This window comes from Podarcis erhardii (genome assembly GCF_964252035.2).
Source record: "Podarcis erhardii genome assembly, chromosome: 1".
Classification (NCBI taxonomy): Eukaryota; Metazoa; Chordata; class Lepidosauria; order Squamata; family Lacertidae; genus Podarcis; species Podarcis erhardii.
The window spans coordinates 116,522,934-116,540,914 of record NC_138497.1 but is presented as its reverse complement, the minus strand read 5'-3'; the positions used below and the strand labels follow the sequence as shown (position 1 = coordinate 116,540,914).

At 44.0% G+C, this 17,981-nt stretch overlaps 1 protein-coding gene and 1 long non-coding RNA gene across 2 annotated transcripts; one reads left to right on the top strand and one right to left on the bottom strand.

Moving 5' to 3' along the window:
- Positions 1-2,400: 2,400 nt before the first annotated feature.
- Positions 2,401-8,374, bottom strand: LOC309335290 (cytochrome c, testis-specific). The gene is made up of 3 exons (XM_081850199.1): positions 8,230-8,374; positions 6,503-6,677; positions 2,401-2,700 (listed from the first exon to the last, which is right to left on the bottom strand). The coding sequence occupies exons 2-3, from the start codon at positions 6,669-6,671 to the stop codon at positions 2,552-2,554; spliced, it is 318 nt and encodes a 105-aa protein (XP_081706325.1). The 5' UTR covers positions 6,672-6,677; positions 8,230-8,374; the 3' UTR covers positions 2,401-2,551.
- A 373-nt stretch (positions 8,375-8,747) lies between these two features.
- LOC309335780 lies at positions 8,748-16,786 on the top strand. The gene is made up of 3 exons (XR_014153719.1): positions 8,748-9,568; positions 15,259-15,386; positions 16,517-16,786. It is a non-coding gene; the product is annotated as an uncharacterized lncRNA (long non-coding RNA).
- The last annotated feature ends 1,195 nt before the right edge of the window (positions 16,787-17,981 follow it).

Genomic DNA, 17,981 nt, shown 5'->3' with positions numbered 1-17,981 from the left:
CCCTTTTAACAAAACCACACAATTCAGTGAGATCTGGCGCATTTTTTATTACTCGGACCAAACTCCGCTGAATTCATAAATCTATAAGCAATACCTTAAATCTTTATTAAGAAAACTGACAAATATATCCATTAATATATTTATTTCTTACTCTTGTTTCAAGAACTATAAAGTACAGTGGTACCTTGGGTTGCATACGCTTCAGGTTACATACGCTTCAGGTTACAGACTCCACTAACCCAGAAATAGTGCTTCAGGTTAAGAACTTTACTTCAGGATAAGAACAGAAATCACGCGGCGGCAGCGGGAGGTCCCATTAGCTAAAGTGGTGCTTCAGGTTAAGAACGGACCTCTGGAACGAATTAAGTACTAAACCTGAGGTACTACTGTATTAGATAGGGTTTCTAAACTTTGCTTTCTGTTAGCCTAACAGAGCCTCTGTCCGAATAATTTTTACAGCTGCCAAAGTTGTGTGTTAAGTTTTGAGCTGTAAACCCCCCCTTTTGTGCCACCCTCCAAACTGAGTAATTGGGGGCTATAAGGACACCCCCCCAAACCCACCCTTGTCCAATTGACTCCAAGCCAGCCTATATCCATATAGGAGCATGGGGGACACTCTACTTTGGCACTGGTTTGGAGTCAATTGGACGAGGTTGGGTTTGGGGGTGTCCCTATGGCCCCTGGTTTGAGTGTCAGCTACTCAGTTGGGGGTGCACGGCAGGGATAGTGGGGTTTGTGACACAAAACTAACCCAAAACATTGGCACTGGTTTGTAGTCAGTCAGGCCAAGTTGGATTTGGGGCATTAACTTGTGACCCCGATTTGTTTAGTCAATTAGTCGTACCTTGGAAATTGAATGGAATCTGTTCCGGAAGTCCATATGACTTCCAAAACGTTCAGAAACCAAAGCACGGCTTCCGATTAGGACCTTCCTGCAGCTAAGTGGAAGCCCCGGAAGCCCCGTTGGACATTCAGGTTCCAAAGAACGTTTGCAAACCGGAACACTCACTTCCAGGTTTGCGGAGTTCAGGAGCCAAAACATCAGAGTACCAAGGCGTTCAGGGTCCAAGGTATGATTGTACTCGGATTGGGGGGCGGGTGGCACAAAACGCAGCACAAAACAAGCACAAAACTTTGGAATCAGTTTGGGGCGATCCTGAATTTCGGGTTCACTGGTTAATGAAGCCGTTAAGAGTGACAGCTGTACAAATTATTTGGACAGAGGCTCTGTTAGAGAAGCTAACAGAAAACAAGGTTCAGATACCCTATCTAATACTTTATATTTGTCAGTTTTCTCAATAATACAGATTTATGTTATTACTTTCTGCCTAAGCATTTTTCTCTCATTGAAATTTTTTTTAATGAGTCCAGGACTACCAGAAGACATAGTGAACAAGGAAACATCAAGCAGTACAACCCTATGCAATAAACACGTTTTCTGAGAAGTCCCGCAATGTTCACCTATTCGGCTTATATCCAGATAATTGCAGGTAGGGTTGCAGTCTTACAAGATTCCACAAAACCTAGGCACTGGACTGCCAAGGCCTCTTCTGTTCCTCCTAATTTTATATTGTAGAAAATGAGGGTAGCTTTTTTGTTTGTTTTGCTGTGGAGGGGGTTGTCTGCATTTAGTCTGCATCTTGCTCGGGGGATGGGATGGGGTGGGGGGTGTCTTATGCAGCTCGGTGGGGTTCAGCATCATTGGTTTTTCCTCTGCGAACAATATGACCTAAGTATTGTATGTAAGAATGAACCTCATTTTTAAAATGAAATACAAATTGATCAGAATCTAGCCCCCCCCCATAACCTCCCAAGCACTACAGCAGTGTGATCCAACGGTGAACAGAAACTATACATATCTAATGGTCCTTGCCCTTGAGTTCATTCAAATCAATTGCATTGGTCAGCTCTTTTTCTTTTACTCTAGCAGAATTCTGCAGAGTGCTGAGCAGGTCCCTCGTCCATTGATTTCACTGAAAAGTTGGCCTGAATAAAACATCGCTACTGAAGTGTGTAGGTTCACTTTCCTCAAGGGCAACAGCTCTCTGATGGGAGTCTATAGCGTGACTTGCCGTGTTCTTGACATCTTCTGCTTTTTGCTATTCCTGGCAGACAGGGAAGGTAGGTTTATTGAGTGATAGGAGCTCTGCTAGACTGTGTTTGGTTTGGTGGGTCATAAGTTGTATATACCTCCATAGGCAGAAGATTGAACCAAATCCACATTTTGCTCTGTTCTGTGGTCTATTATTGAATTTATTTATTCATTTACTTATTTACTCATTCATTCATTCATTCATTCATTCCTGTGAACCAACCCTGAGAACTTTGTTTTAAACAAAATAAAGTGTATTGAAATGTCTGTACAGGGACATGCATATGAAAACAAAAGACAATTAACACTTGTTTTGTTAGGAGACTGAGCACTTGAAAATACCAACTTTTATTTGCCCTTTTGAAGGTAATGTCTTAAAGAGCAAATGCTAGGACAATAAACATCAGATGTAACACAAGAGTGGTGCCAACTGGGAATTATCTGGACATCACAGAGGTTTCATGACGAGGTTGCTTTTTTCAAGTATGCAATGAGATCTGCCCTTTCATTACTCTTTTTAATGCCAGCAAAAATCATTTTCGTCCCAGGAATGTATTTCTTAGGATCCTCCAAATATTCCATCAGTGTGTTTTCACTCCAGACAATACCTGGAAAATTTAGAAAGTGGTGAAATACCAATTTCTAATCCCATGACTGTTTCATCAATTGGTGTCACCTTTACTTTGAGAGATTTCAAAATTTATTGGAACATATATAAAGGAAAATATTCTTGAACAGCTTATGTTCTTAATTCCAAAGGTTAAAAAAAGGATTAGAAAGAATGTCAAACAAAAGCCACTTTTCATTACTGTTTGCACACATTTAATACTTAGCATGTATCTGGCATTCTATTTACTTTTGACTCACTTTTTAATAATCAAATTGGATTCATGAAGTAAAGGATCTCTATATGTTGTATCGCTTTGAACAAGGTAGCTTCTTCTAACATAATCACATTTAAAAGCCAAAATAAAAACCTTCCAAATCATTATTTTCTTGATATTAAAAATTATTTTCTGAACCTAGATGGAAGTTAAGCAACCAAGGTTGAAAACCAACAGGTTGTTGAAATTCCACATACTTCGTCAAGTCTTTCAGTTGATTTTTCCTGAAAATTTGTGTCATCTCAATCTTTTAAATACAGAAAAATGTAATTAAAGCTGGGATTGCACATTGTCCAATGAGATGCTGCAGTGCCCTTATCAAAAGTCCAATGGTCTGTTACTGTTTTTCTATAGTCAGAGCCGATTTACTGGTTGCAACACTGGGGCTACTTTATTCTTATTCTAATGCCCTCTCTATTCTTTTGCTTGTGCCACCTTACCATGGGTAAGTTGCACTGCAGCCTTCCACAGCGGTTCAGTGGAAATAGTCACCTGAGGCTCTCCTCTGTGTGCCCCTACCTTCTGTAGTTTGGTGGAAGGTTAACTGAGAAGAAATCCTTTTAACTGGTGACTCACATTTGGAATGCCCTCCTGTGGTGCCTACACTGCTGCCAGTTAGGCATCAGGTGAAAAGCATTCTTATTTTCCAGGCTTTTCAATTACCCTTTCAATTTATTTGAAAACTAATTTGTTGCCCTTCCAGTATAATCCTACTGCTCAGGGTGACTTAAAACAATCAAGAACAACAACACCACCTCATATAAGTAAAATAAGCATGGTAAAAATGGGAAAAGGCTCAGTAGACAAAAATGTTATAACTGAAGCTCCATCACATAAAAATAATCCAGTAAGCGGAGGAAAGGGGGAGGGGGAGAACAGTAAGAGAGAAGGCCAAATGGATCTCACAAGGTCATACATTTTACAATCTGGGAGTAGCCACTAAGACAAGGAGGTCTCTAACATATATCAGTAGAGAGATTCACTTAAATATGCCTTTGGTAACTTCAGGTTTTCTCACACTTGATCAACAGGTTGAGCTGCTGCTCTGAAGGTTTTTTAAAAAACCTTCCTATATTAGTTGGTGCCTTGAGACCTATCGCAGTTAAAGGTGAAGAAGAAGAAGAAGAAGAAGAGTTTGGATTTGATATCCTGCTTTATCACTACCCTAAGGAGTCTCAAAGCGGCTAACATTCTCCTTCCCCTTCCTCCCCCACAACAAACACTCTGTGAAGTGAGCGAGGCTGAGAGACTTCAAAGAAGTGTGACTGGCCCAAGGTCACCCAGCAGCTGCATGTGGAGGAGCGGAGACACGATCCCGGTTCCCCAGATTACGAGACTACCACTCTTAACCACTACACCACACTAGCTCTTAGTAATTAATTTCAAATAAACATAAACTATATAATTGCATACCCTCTGATCCACACTTAAGCTGATTTCCTTGGAACTTTATTCCAAGTAAGTATGCTTAGAACAGAAGCTCAAGCATTTCTGTAAAACAGAGGCCCTCCACTCCGCTCCCCAAAATGTGGAAATATGCACACACACTTGCAGTGAATTATCAGAGGTCATGTCCAAGCAGCTGGCAGTAAGCATGTGCATCCTAGCCTCTGATTGCCAGAATAAAACCTGGTATCTATAACTATTAGCATTAACTACAGTGGTGCCTCGCAAGACGAAATTAATTCGTTCCGCAAGTCTCTTCGTCTTGCGAGTTTTTCGTCTTGCGATGCACGGTTTTCCATAGGAATGCATTGAAAATCAATTAATGCGTTCCTATGGAAACCGCCTTCCCCCGACCTCTTCTGGCGGGCGGCATTTTAAAATCGCCCGGGACAGCGGAGGACTTCTCCGCTGTCCGGGCGATTTAAAAGCCCCTGGGAAGGCAAGCAGGGGGGACAAAGACTTTTGCCCCCCGCCTGCCTTCAGAAGAGGTCCAGGACAGGCTTCGTGGACCTCTCCGCAAGCAGCGGGAGCGCTCCTTGCGGAGAGTTGCCAGCGCGCCCAGGCTTCGCGGCCCCGCCGCCCGGCTTCGGGACATCGTTCCGATGCCAGGCGGCGGGGGGAGGCTTTCTCGCCCCGCCGCCCGGCATCGGGACGATGCCCCGAAGCCGGGCGGCGGGGGGAGGCTTTCCCGCCCCGAAGCCGGGCGGCGGGGGGAGGCTTTCCCGCCCCGAAGCCGGGCGGCGGGGGGAGGCGTTCCCGCCCCGCCGCTCGGCTTCGGGACATCGTTCCGATGCCGGGCGGCGGGGGGAGACTTTCCCGCCCCGCCGCTCGGCTTCGGGACATCGTTCCGATGCCGGGCAGCGGGGGGAGGCGTTCCCGCCTCGCCGCCCGGCATCGGGGCATCCTTCCGAAGCCCGGCGGCGGGAGGAGGTGTCCCCGCCCCGCCGCCAGGCTTCGGAGGAGGTCCGAGGACAGCGGGGAAGACGAGCTGCGCTTCCCCACTGTCCCGGAGATTTCCCTATGGGCTGTCGTCTTGCGAAGCAAGCCCATAGGGAAATTCGTCTTGCGAAGCGCCTCCAAAACGGAAAACCCTTTCGTCTAGCGGGTTTTCCGTCTTGCGAGGCGTTCGTCTTGCGGGGCACCACTGTATTAGCATTAGCATCTGATGGCTGTTAGAAGAAATTCAAGAGGAGATGCGCAAGTCAGGAAGTTTCAGGAGGTAAATGGCCAGCCTGCAGTTGGCCTTATCAGAATAATAAAATTAATTGAAAATCCAAGGATACTAGCAGTCTAATCCATTTGCTTTAAGCTGTCACAGAGACAGGCAGTGTGATGTAGTGGTTAGTGTTAAGACTAGAAATTGATAGACCACGGCTCAGCCATGAAATTCACTGGGCCAGTTATCCTATCTCACCCTTACCTACCACACAGGGAAGTTCTGTGGATAAAATAGGGGAGAGTGAACCATGCACACCAGCATGAACTGCTTGGAGGAAAGGGAGCATATAAATGTAATAAATAACAATATGGATTGTATGCAGCTAAGTTATTCCCAGAGCCGGCCCACTGAAAACAATGGGCCTATTCTGGAGTATATCATTAACACAGCAAATAGCATTTGCCACCAGGAAGTCTCTGCAAACCTACTAAAAACAAAGAAACGCCTGCAGTGCCAATCTGGCTCCTGGCCATCTCAAATCAGCCTTAGGATGCTGCATAGAGCCAGGGACATCATTAGTCCTGCCTCCATCCCCACTGGTACCAAACAAGGGATAGTAATGCAGCTCATGCTCTGGTGCTGTGGTTCTGGCGCATTAGGGGCTCTGTGAGATTGATCCCATGAGTGTCCATGCAATGACTGGACCATAAAACTTGCAGTGCACAAGTTGTTAAATCCAAACCAGAAGTTCAAATTTATATTCTTTATATAAAATCAGAAGAATATTTTCAGAATGTATTTCCAAGAGTTGCCAAGTAATCTCCCAGTGAAGTTTTTCCCTTCTCTAACTTTGGATCGTGTTTATTCAGTGATGCTGTCATGAAGCAACTGCCATTATCTGACCCCCCCCCCTTTTTTTACCTTTATTCTTGTTTGCGTCTGAATAAGAAAATCCTGCAGCTTGTCCTGTTTTTCGGCCAAAGAGACCCCAAAGATTTGGACCGGTCTTGTGCTTTCCACCTTTTTCAGCTGTATGACACTGAGAACATTTCTGAACAAAGATCTTTTTACCCTTTTCAAAATCACCCATGGCAATCTATGAAAAAGAAATGTGGAAAAATAAAACTACAATGTGTTTGAAATGATTCCCTCTTTTTTAGCACACTTGTTTCTCAACGTATGTTTATATTTGAAAGGAAGAAAGCAAAGGAAAACATTATTTTGTGGTGATGGTAGTGTAATGGAACACTGGAAGTACTATTGTTTAATAGAAAGCTAACAATTTGATCCTACACTTATTAACTCATAAGGATATCCTACAGATCTCTGTGAGATATACTTCCAAGTAAGTGTGTACACAAGATTGTGCCCACAGGCTAGTCTTGAGATCACTTACCTAAACATATAGAGTGGGGAGGGATTTACCTTTTAATAAATATGGACAGCATAGATTGCTCTCCTGGTTTTCAGACAGAAGTCATTTGCCAATGTTCTTTTCTCTGCTTATGGCATGCTTACAATGGACATCTGCTTAGTGTGAATTTTAAAAGCTGTACATCACTGGTTTATATGCTGTCACTGGTTTATATGATAGTTTGATGGAAGGGAGCAAGACAAAAAAGGATCCAGCAGTCGACTCATCTGCTTCAAACCTATTATTTCTGCACACGGAGCATCGAACCACCGCCCATGCCTTGAGTGCACCATAAAAATAACAGGTGATTTGGAAAATGATGCTGGCTTTGGGAAGCTCTACTGAGAAATCGTGAGGATCCATGAAGATCCGACATGTTTCTGCATGGAAGCAATGCTCAGTGGGTTGCCTATGAAAGATTGCTAGTCCCAGCACATGGCCCATATAGAGGGAATTATAGAAGTAGGTGCTCTGTGGAGTGGAGGAGCTCTATACCTATGCCTCAAGTGGAACAGAAGGATTAAGCTTTTAAACAAGAGGGTGAAACGGTTTTAGCCACCCAACCTAATATTTATTGGAAAAGAAATAAATGGGTGTGCATGTGTAAATAAATAAATAAATGCGCTCTCTCTCATGTGGAATAAGCATAATATACATACTGTATCTGCTCAAAGCTGACTAAATGGGTGTGATATAAACTGGATAACAAAATATTATGGAGGATTAGATGCTTTACAGTAAGAATAAAATGAAAGTAGGGGAGCAGGGTCTCTCCCCTGAGATTCCTGCCAAGGTAATAGTTTTTTGCCACACAGAAACTAGCTAACACTTTATGGTGGGGTTTTTTTGTTTTTTAAAAACCCATTCTAATACAATGATTTTATATTTCCCACTGTTTCTGTATTTGACATTGTTTTTAAATACAATATATTTAATGCTGCACTTAATGTAATATACTGTGTTTTATGTGTTCAGTTTTCTTCCTCCCTCTACTAGTTATTAAGATATACCTTTCTATCTGTATCTAGATATCTATATCTAGATATCACACACACACACACACACGTGTGGAATAAGCATGATATAAATATCTGCTCAAAGCTGACTGCTGGAAGAAATGGGCGCGATATAAACCGAATAACGAAACGTTCTTGAGGACTAGGCAGAATAAAATGAAAGAAGGGGAGCGGGGTTTCTCCCTCGTTCCCTGTTATCTCTCCCTACCACTGCCTACCTTCAGTCCAGACTACGACAGGGCCCAGCCCCTCCCCCTCCCCGCTAACAAGCCAGTTTTCACCGCGTCGCGCGACTGTCACAACTCGATCGCGCATCTGGCGACAGACGCCGCCAAGGCGGATAAAGGTTTTTAACGCGTCACAATTAAGCCGCCCAATCACAAGCCACCGTCGGCGGACGTTCTGGGCAGCGATTGGTGCCTTCTGTCGGGGGCGGGGCCGTTCTGCTTCGGCCAAGACTTCCCGCCTGTGAGGGGGGGGGGGGGAATGAGCCGGCGCGCGTTCAACAGTCGGCGGCGGGAGACGGAGCCTAGCTATTGGCTCTCGCTGTAGCCAATCGCCGCTCCTTTCTCTGCTGCCCTCCCCGCCCCTTGGTGTTACGGTTAAAATGCGCGGAGACCGTTTCTGTTTGTTTGACACTCGCGAGAGGAGGGGCTTTATCGCCTCCTCATCGCGAAGGGGCGCTGTGGTGCGTTCGGTTTCCCTGCGCCGTGAGCGGCACCACCGAGATGCGGATGTTGGAGAGCAGCCGTGACAGCTCGACGCCGAGTTTCCGGTTTCCGTCCAAGATGGCGGCAGCGATGTCTGGTCGCCTCCGATGTTGGAAGCGACGGCAGCCGCTTGTCCCTGGCGTGAAATAAACGCAAATTCCCACCCTCAGGCGACAGTCGCTTGCTTGTGGTGACGGGCAGAGATGCGTCTGTTAGAAGAGAGCTCGTTGAGAGCCAGATTATCTCGCTGCTGGCTAGACTAGCACAGCAAGAGGACTTTCCTCACGGCTGCCCTCAGCTCGCAGGCTTGTCTGGCCATGGAAGCGAGGAAAGGTCTGCGCTTGTTGCCGACCTCTTAAGCCCCTGAAGCGATTCCGACGTTGTTAACTTTCCTGCCCCTTGTCAAAGAAAGGAACTTGCTCCCGTACTCCCAAGACAAAAACACGATTCAATGTGAAATATACTCGGAGTCGAGTGTGGATTTCATGCTCTTTATCCAGCTCACAGTGGTGAGAAGGAATGGAAGTTCCCCCAGAATGTCTGCTTTATATACCTTACTTACACAATGGGCCCCACATGATTGGCTAATTCTGGGATTCTCCTGTGGGCCAATCAGGTTGCGGATTCACTTCCACCTGGAGCTGGATTGGGTGGCTCCTGTGGACCAATCAGACTGCTGCATTCTGGATCCTATTGTTCTAGGACCAATCAGACTGCTGTAATTGGATTAGGCTTGCTTTTCGACACGGCTGCTGAGTCCCCTGCTCTCCTACACAGACAAGCCTCAAAGGTCTATGTCTTGGAAACTGGATTCAATCATTTCATTAGGTGTTTCTGAAAACTTAACGTGGACGTGGAGATCTAGACCTTTATTTCTGTGTGTGTGTGTGTATATATATATATATATATATATATATATATATATATATGTATATATATTGGAAAGGGCTTCCTTCTTTGAAAGGCAAAGTTTTTAATCTGCAAACCCTGCTTAGAACAAATTGCTGGCATCCAGTGGTGTAGCATGGGTTGTAATTTGCGCCCCTAACCCATGGATTTTATGCCCCCTAACTCGTGGAGCGCGCCCCCCCCAGATGTTGCGCCCGGTGCGGCCAGCCCCCCCGCACCCCCCACGCTACGCCACTGCTGGCATCTCCTTAAGTCTTGCTTAAGGAGCAAGCATCAGTGAGTATCACTTTGTCACTTACGCAAAATAAGATAAAAGTCTTGTGAAAATGGAAAGTTTCCGCATTTTGCATCTGTTTAGGACCATATGTAAATGAAAATTTAGCTCCACACTGTTACATTATCCATGAAGTAAAAGCACTGAAGCTTTATTCTTCTGCACTTAAGGTCTCATGCTATCTTTACTCCAGCATGGTAGCTATAATGATCGATTCAGTTCACAAGCTGCCCTTTCTCCTGAACCTTTCAATTCAAGCCACAATAAAAAAGAGACTAATTTTAATTAAACCTGGCTTCTCTAATACATAAGGCAGGGGTGGCTAGCCTGTGGCCCTCCAGATGTTTCTGAACTACAATGTCCATCAGCCAATGGCCAGTGATAAACTTCACAACTACCCTTGGTAATGGGAACCTTGGACAAGTCACTTAGCTGACACTACCACAGATTGTGAGGGTAATGGCGGGACCCCTGTGATTGCTGTCTTGAGTTCTTTGAAGGAATATAAGTATTAAAATGTGAGAACTATCCAGTGACATAATGCCTCCAGTTCTTAATTCTCTAGGAAAGATAAAAAATGAGTCGGAAATGGTATGAAAAGGGGCACAGAATTAAACTCAGAATGCAGGGAGCTATGTGATTTAGGCCAAATTAGCTATCACCCATAGTTTCATTCCAACATTAGTCATGTGCAAATCAGACTAGGAGTGGACCACCTTAGGCCCAAGTGCCAAATATGGCCCTCCAGGCCCCTCAGAACTCTACCCAGGCCCCACTCCTTACTGGCCTAGTTTGTAGTCTCCTTGTGTGTGTTTGTGACTAGAATGTGTCCTTGAACTCTGATAATGCCACTTCATTGCTTAGATGGAGGATGGAAAGGGGTGTGTGAATCTATAGAAACTATCCTGCTGTCAGGCTGCAGAGGATCCAACCCCCACAACAGGTTGCCAGGAACGGATAAGACAAGGAAAAGTCCTTACCAACCGCTTTTCATTCAATATTCACAGAGAGAGGCTTAGAAATGCAGCCTTTTGGAATAATGGTGTTGCCCTGAGTGAGTCCCCATCCCCTCCCTCTCTCATGTGTCATTGCTATAGGTGCCGAAAAGTGCCTTCTGCCTTTGAGCTCTTTGCTCTCCTACTTTCAATGCTCGCCGAGTTTTGGGTGCTGGGGGGCTGGAATGCTTTCTAAAGACACAGTGTCCGTCAGTTGTCGCCCCTCTGGCGCTGCTTCTTCTTCCTCCTCCTCTCCCAATATTTCCCAGCTTTCCCCCTCATCTGCCTCTGAGCTGTGATCTCCCTCAAAAACCTGTTGTAATTCTGAATTGTCTTCTTCTCTGGAAGGGTCAGGCTGGGGAGGCGGTCTCCATTCCTCCTCTGCCCAGTCCCTGACACCTGCTGTACAAAGACAGATACTATTTTCCAGGGACAGTCGTGGATTTACTGAAGGTTTCTGATTTGATCCTGGAATGTCTAGCTTTTCCTTAGGATTTCCCTGTTTTCATCAGATAAATGTTGGAGGGTATGGAGTTATATGACCCCCGAACTAAGGAGATAAGTAACTATATAACCTTTAGAAGACATCTGAAGGCAGCCTTGTATAGGGAAGTTTTTCTTAATGTGTAATGTCCCTATTTTAATTGGAGAAATGTTAGAGGGTATGCAAAGATAAAGTTTATATTCAATGCTCTGCTACTTTTGCCTCTTGCCCCACCCACCACTGGCCTATGGCCCTCAGAAGGTTGCCCAGAAAGGAATGCAGCCCTCAATCTGAAAAGGGTTTCTTACTCTTGGAGTAGACTCATTGAAATCAATGGGCTAAAGTCACATAAGTTTTATTAGTTTTAGTGGGTCTGCTCTGAGTATGACTTAGTTGTGTACCACCCAATGATTCTAAAGTAAAATCTCTTCAGATTATATGCAAGATGAGTTCTGTGTTGTTAACTTGCTAGTTTCTTTTTTTAAAAAAAAATATTTTTATTGGATTTTCAAAAAAAATTTTTTTAAACAAACACAGACATATATCATAAACACAAAACACAAAACATAATATCTGTAGTTTCATACCCTTACAATCATTACCCTCTTTCCGTGACTTCCCCCCACCCCCCCCACCACCTTCCCATTTCATTAAATATCTCAGCAAGTTATTTGTTCAAATCTCTTAAATATTATTCATATCTTTTCTTATAGTTTATCCTTTATCCATTTTTACTTTAAATCCATTATACACATTAAGTTGTTTCTCTAAGGTCGGCCTAATTTCTCTCCCATAAATTCCTTGCTCTTTATATTAAATCAAAAAAAACAATAATATTTCTATTCTAAACCCCAGACTTTTACCACCCTACACTCCCCTCCCCCTCTGTCCCGGTTTTTGCCCCTTCCCGCATTAATGTCCAAAAGAAAAAAAAAAAAACAGATTTAACCCGGATTTCTCACATCAGAGGCCCTTAGGCCCCAGTTAGTCACTCTCCAGCAGTTTTGTTTATAGTCCTTTTTATTGATCTTCTCTTCTCGAAGGAATTCTGTCACCAGTTCCTCATATTTTTCAAACAAAAACAGTCTTTGTCCAGGATCAACAAATCTCCCATGTTGCAGCTTAAAGAAGAAGTCTCCATCATACTTGTTCGTTCTTTCGTAGCTTAATGTTTCAGTTGTTCCAGGGACTTCCATCTTTCTCTCTCTTTGCAGATTTGTAATCCATTGGTTGTCTTTTTCACTTCTTTTCCTCCCAAAAGTTACAGATATTTGGTTACTCTCTTCCTCCTGAACTCCTTCTTCTTTTTCTTCTTTTTCCCCCAGTTCTAAAGTTGTCTCTTTTTCTACAGCTGCAGATTCTTTTTCCATCCGGTTAGCTCCACCAACAGAGTTGTTTAGTTTAAGATTGAAGGTCATCAGTTGTTCTCTCATGACTAAGCTCTGCTCTTGCAGAGCTCCCACCAGAGAAAACATTTTTTTTATCTCTGCCAGTAGTTTTCCTTCCGCAGCCATTGCAATGTCTTTAGTTCCCTCTAGGGGGATTTCCATCATAGTTCTTTTCCAACAGTTCGTTACTTTGTTATTCAAAATTAGTTTGTTTCCAGTCAATTCGATGTAACACTTTTAGTCCCAACAATATAGTTGTAACACAATTTTAACACAATTTCCAAGCTGACATCCGTTTGACAGCTCTTTTGACAGCTGTCAAACGCCTTGTTTTTTTCTCTCGGGTTCCCAAGCAGGGCACTGCCCGGGTTCGGGGGGGGGGGTCCGCCAAAAAGCAAAACCTCTGAGATTCCCCTCTCTTCACTCCAGCACAAATAACTTTTTCAACCAATTTATGAAAGTGTTCTTTTTCCTTTCAGCACCAGAGTCTTTCCGACTTAGTGCTCCTCTCCTTACTTTGAGTCTTTTGGTGGGGGGGGGGAGTGTGGACTTCCTTTTTAACACATCCCCCGCTAGTACTCAAATTCAATAATAAAACTTTTAGTGCCAAAATTTCCTTCTACTCACAAGTTGTTTTTTCAGTCCAAATTTCAGGAAGAAAGATAGCGCTCTCCGGTCATGGCTCGCGGCTTCGCTCCGCCAAGGCAGCGATCGACTCTCAGCTCCACGCCACTCTCCGGTCCCCTCCGTAGCCTTTAAAAAGGCTCTTCGCGGGTCGGGGAGGGCGCTTAAGGTGCCCACCGAGTCTCCATGTCCGCAGGCTTCAGCGCCTGCGGTTTCTGAGGGTCCCCGTGTCGCCGGCACGGCAAGACCCGTCCTTAACGGAGCCGATTCCCTCCAGAACTCGGAGGGAATCCGCCATTACCCGTTCGCGCTATCCCGGAAGTCATTAACTTGCTAGTTTCTAAGAAAGTGTGTATGGAAGTTATTGACATGTGTCACCACCTAATAATACTAATAATACTAACAACAACAACAATTTTATTATTTGTTTTGCACCCATTTGACTGGGTTGCTCCAGCCATTCTGGGCAGCTCCAATGGACTGCAAGAAGATCTTAAGGAAATCAGCCCTGAGTGCTCACTGGAAGGACAGATCCTGAAGCTGAGGCTCCAATACTTTGGCCACCTCATGAGAAGAGAAGACTCCCTGGAAAAGACCCTGATATTGGGAAAGATGGAGGGCACAAGGAGAAGGGGAAGACAGAGGACGAGATGGTTGGACAGTGTTCTCGAAGCTACCAGCATGAGTTTGACCAAACTGCGGGAGGCAGTGGAAGACAGGAGTGCCTGACGCGCTCTGGTCCATGGGGCCACGAAGAGTCGGACATGACTAAACGACTAAACAACAACAACAAAGACATCAAACTTTAAAAACTTCCCCAAACAAGGTTGCCTTCAGATGTCTTCTAAAAGTCAAATACAGTAGTTGTTTATTTCCTTGACATCTGATGGGAAGGCTGGTGCAACTACAGAGAAGGCCCTCTGCAAGATGGTGGCAACGTGAAAAAAAATAGTATATTATCTTGTAAATTGTCTTGGCTTGTTTTATACAGGCCAGTGATGTTAGCGTTGTAGCATCCAATAATGATGGTTCTTCTGCACTGGACAAAGGCTTTTCTGTTCTCCCAGGCCTTACAACATATTTTAATTCTAGCTGGTCAGTTTTTAGCTCTTCTCAGCTCTTTTATTAGTAGGTTGTTTCACACAGGTTGTTATGCCCTTACTGTTTCTGTGGGATTTTAAAAATATTGTATTTGTTTCATATTGCCCTCCATATTTTTTATACACACACAAACACAAACACACACAAACACACACACACAAACACACACACACAAACACACACACACACACACCTGTTTGTTGTATGTCACTAGAGAACACGTATTAAAAGGCGATGAAAAAATGCAAATAATATTATGAAAGAGAGCAGAACAATTTCACCCCTTACTATGCAAAGCTCTGTTACAATCCAGCAGAGGTCACTGGTGTCCAGGATCTTAATATATAATGTGTACTTCAACAGGGCAAATTAACAATTGTATTTTGGAAAATCCAACATTTTTTGCAGGTAGTTAATGCAATATTTTGCCACACACGCACGTGTAGATATACTGATATGAACTTTGAGTTTCTTTTGTGGCAGAAGTCTTAGGTGAAATCTACTGCTGGACAAATAGGTTTATTTCTGGGCAGACTACAAATTTAGGTGCTGCTTATCACAGGTTGATGCTCCTCTTCTTCCTCTGTTTTCCACATTTTATTCAGAATTGGGTTACTCAAACTGTTCCCAAATAGAACAATTCTAATTTTAAACTGCAATGTGGGTTTTAAGCCTTTAATAACTTTCCCTCATAACCCTTTTCAGTTCCTGTTTTAGGAGGTGTTAAGCTAATTATGATTATGCAATTTCTTGGCTAAATAGGATAAGGCGGCAGTGATGAGCAACAAAATGTGCAAGAGATGAAGTAAATAAAAAGTAAATAAAAGAAAGGAAAAAGGTGGACAATCAAAGGGAAAATAGAGCATATAAGTATTTTAGAACCCATCTTGGTAAGTAAGTAGTACATACATTAAGAAGATGAAGGACTCAAAATAGGTCAAGGGGGCTTTTTTTTATTACAAAACTAAGGTCACAAAGTGACTCCACTGACACAAACCCTCAGAATTACCTTCAGTGACCAGAGTGCTTTATGAGCACAAGACACAAGGTCAACCTATGGTGGCAATGGGTGGGAGGAGGGAACATGTCAATGTAGATGCGGGCAAACTGGGTGCAGCCGAAATGTAAAAGGGGACTTGGTGAGAGCAGAGGATTCTCAGCAATCACAGCAATCTATCCTCTGGCAGAATTGAGCCGTGAGCCAGGATCACTGTGTTCCTTTAGCACAGTGGAACAAACAAAATATCTCCTACGGTCAGATATTTTTATTCCAGGACTTATTTCCTGGACACAAAGAACATTTGACAGACATGTTTAGAGATGCCGGTCCAGAACAAACGTAGTAACGTAAGGGAGCACCGTAAGAACAGGCATGCCAAAGCACACAATGGGTGACATCTGTTATCGCAGCTGTTTCCTTCTGTGTCAATTGCTGCAGCAGCAGCCTTGCTCTCTCCTCCTGTCCACAGCCTCTCAGAGAACACGCCTGGGAAGCCATCACATTTCAGCCTCCATGAGAGTCGGCCGTTGCACATTTCAATGATGCTTCTTTTTTTGGACAGAAGGATTCCTTAAACATTTAATTGTACATGCAAGAGTAAGAGTAGCCATCTGGATTAGGTCAAGGCCCATCTAGTCCAACAGTCTGTTGTCACAGTTGCTGACCACATGCCTGTGGAGAAGTCCACAAGCAGGACATGAGGAAAACAGCCCTCTCCTGACTTGCTGTTCTCAGCATATTGCCTCCAGCAGTGGAGGTAGAACAAAGCCATTGATGACCCTTTACGCCTTGGATTTGTTTATCCTTCTTTTAAAGGCATCCATCACTACCTCTGATGGAAGTGAATTCTATAGTTTACTATGCTCTGTGTGTGGAGGGGGGGGGGAATCTTTTGTCCTGAACCTTTCAACATTCAGTTTCTTTGGATGACTGTTCTCTATCCCCTTTCTCCATACTTATGCACTCTGTATCGTCCCACCTTTTCTCTAAACTAAAAAGTTCCCCAACTTTTCTTCATAGGGGAGATTGCCCCAACCCCTTGCTGAGTGATCAGAACTTACTCAGTGAGACAGAGAGGAAAATGCAGTCTGCACTTGCCTCATAGGGGAGCTGTTCCACCCCCTTGAACGTTTTGGTTGCCCTTCAGTGAACCTCTTCCACCTCTACAGTATCCTTTTGGAGTTGAGGCAACCACAACCATACACAGTATTCCAATTGCCACATTTTTCGCTCTATAAGACGCATCTGACCATAAGACGCACCTAGTTTTTAGAGGAGGAAAGGGGGAAAGCCCTGTTTTTGGGGGGGATCAGCCCAGTTTTGCAGCTTCTTTTGCAAAGGGGAAAAGTCCCTTCTTTTGAGGATCAACTCAAAGTTGTTGAGCTTACTTTGCAAAGGGAAAATATTCTGTTTTTATGGGGTTCAACTCACAGTTCTGCAGCTTCTTTAGGAAAGGAAAAGGAGCCGTTTCTACAGTTTCCAGAAAGATAATCTAATCAGCCAGTCACATGTCGCTGGGGAAAAAACAGCCTCCATCTGCAGAACATTCAACAATGGAGGCCTGGGCAATGGGCGGGGCCAGAAAGGGAGCCAGCGATTGACCACACATTCGCTCCATAAGACGCACAAACATTTCCCCTTACTTATTAGGAGAAAAAAAGTGCATCATGTGGAGCAAAAAATACGGTATGTGAAACCTCAGATTCATATAATGCCATTATGACATTAGCAGTTTTATTTTCAATTCCTTTCCTAACTATTTGTAGCATGGAAATCACTTTTTCCACAGCTGCTGCATGCTGGGGTGACATCACCATTGAGCTACCCATGATGACCCCCAAGGTCTCATTCCTGGTTAGTCACTTTCAGTTCAGACCCCATGATTTGTCTATGTGAAATTAAGATTACTGGCCCCAGTGTGCATCATTTTACACATTAAATACATTGCAATTTGCCACTTTACTGCCCATTCACCCGGTTGGCAGAGAGCCTTTTGAAACTCATCGCAATCCCTTGTTTTAACAAACCTGACTGGTGTGGTATCATTGCCAAACTTGGCTTCCTGACTGTCAAATCATTTGTGAACAAGTTAAAAAAGCAAAGGCCCCTATACTGATCGTTTGATGCAGTGGCGGTATTAGGGTAGCCTGACTGGTGCAGCCGGGGGTGCTGCAGCAATGCTGTAGAATAGAGCATGAGTGGTGGAGGGGGGTTTGTTGCGAATTTTAGCATCACACAGGGTGCCACTAAAATCTGAGAGCCCAAAGTCTGCCACAGTTGGGAAGTTCTACGTTCCTCCATTGGGAGAAGTATCCATTTATTCCTGTTCTCCGTTTCCTGTTTCTCAACCAATTACTGATCTATAAGAGGGCATCACTTTGTTGTCCATTATTACTCAACTTAGTCTTTGGTGAGGTAGCAAGGAACTACAGTCATACCTTGGTTCTGGAACACCTTGCAAGTTGAACATTTTGGCTCCTGAACG

Excerpts from the sequence above, each read along its gene's own strand:
- LOC309335290 (XM_081850199.1), bottom strand. The coding sequence starts at position 6,671 with ATGGGTGATTTTGAAAAGGGTAAAAAGATCTTTGTTCAGAAATGTTCT. Across the intron at positions 2,701-6,502 it reads AGACGCAAACAAGAATAAAG|GTATTGTCTGGAGTGAAAAC; the intron begins GTAAAAAAAGGG and ends TAAATTTTCCAG.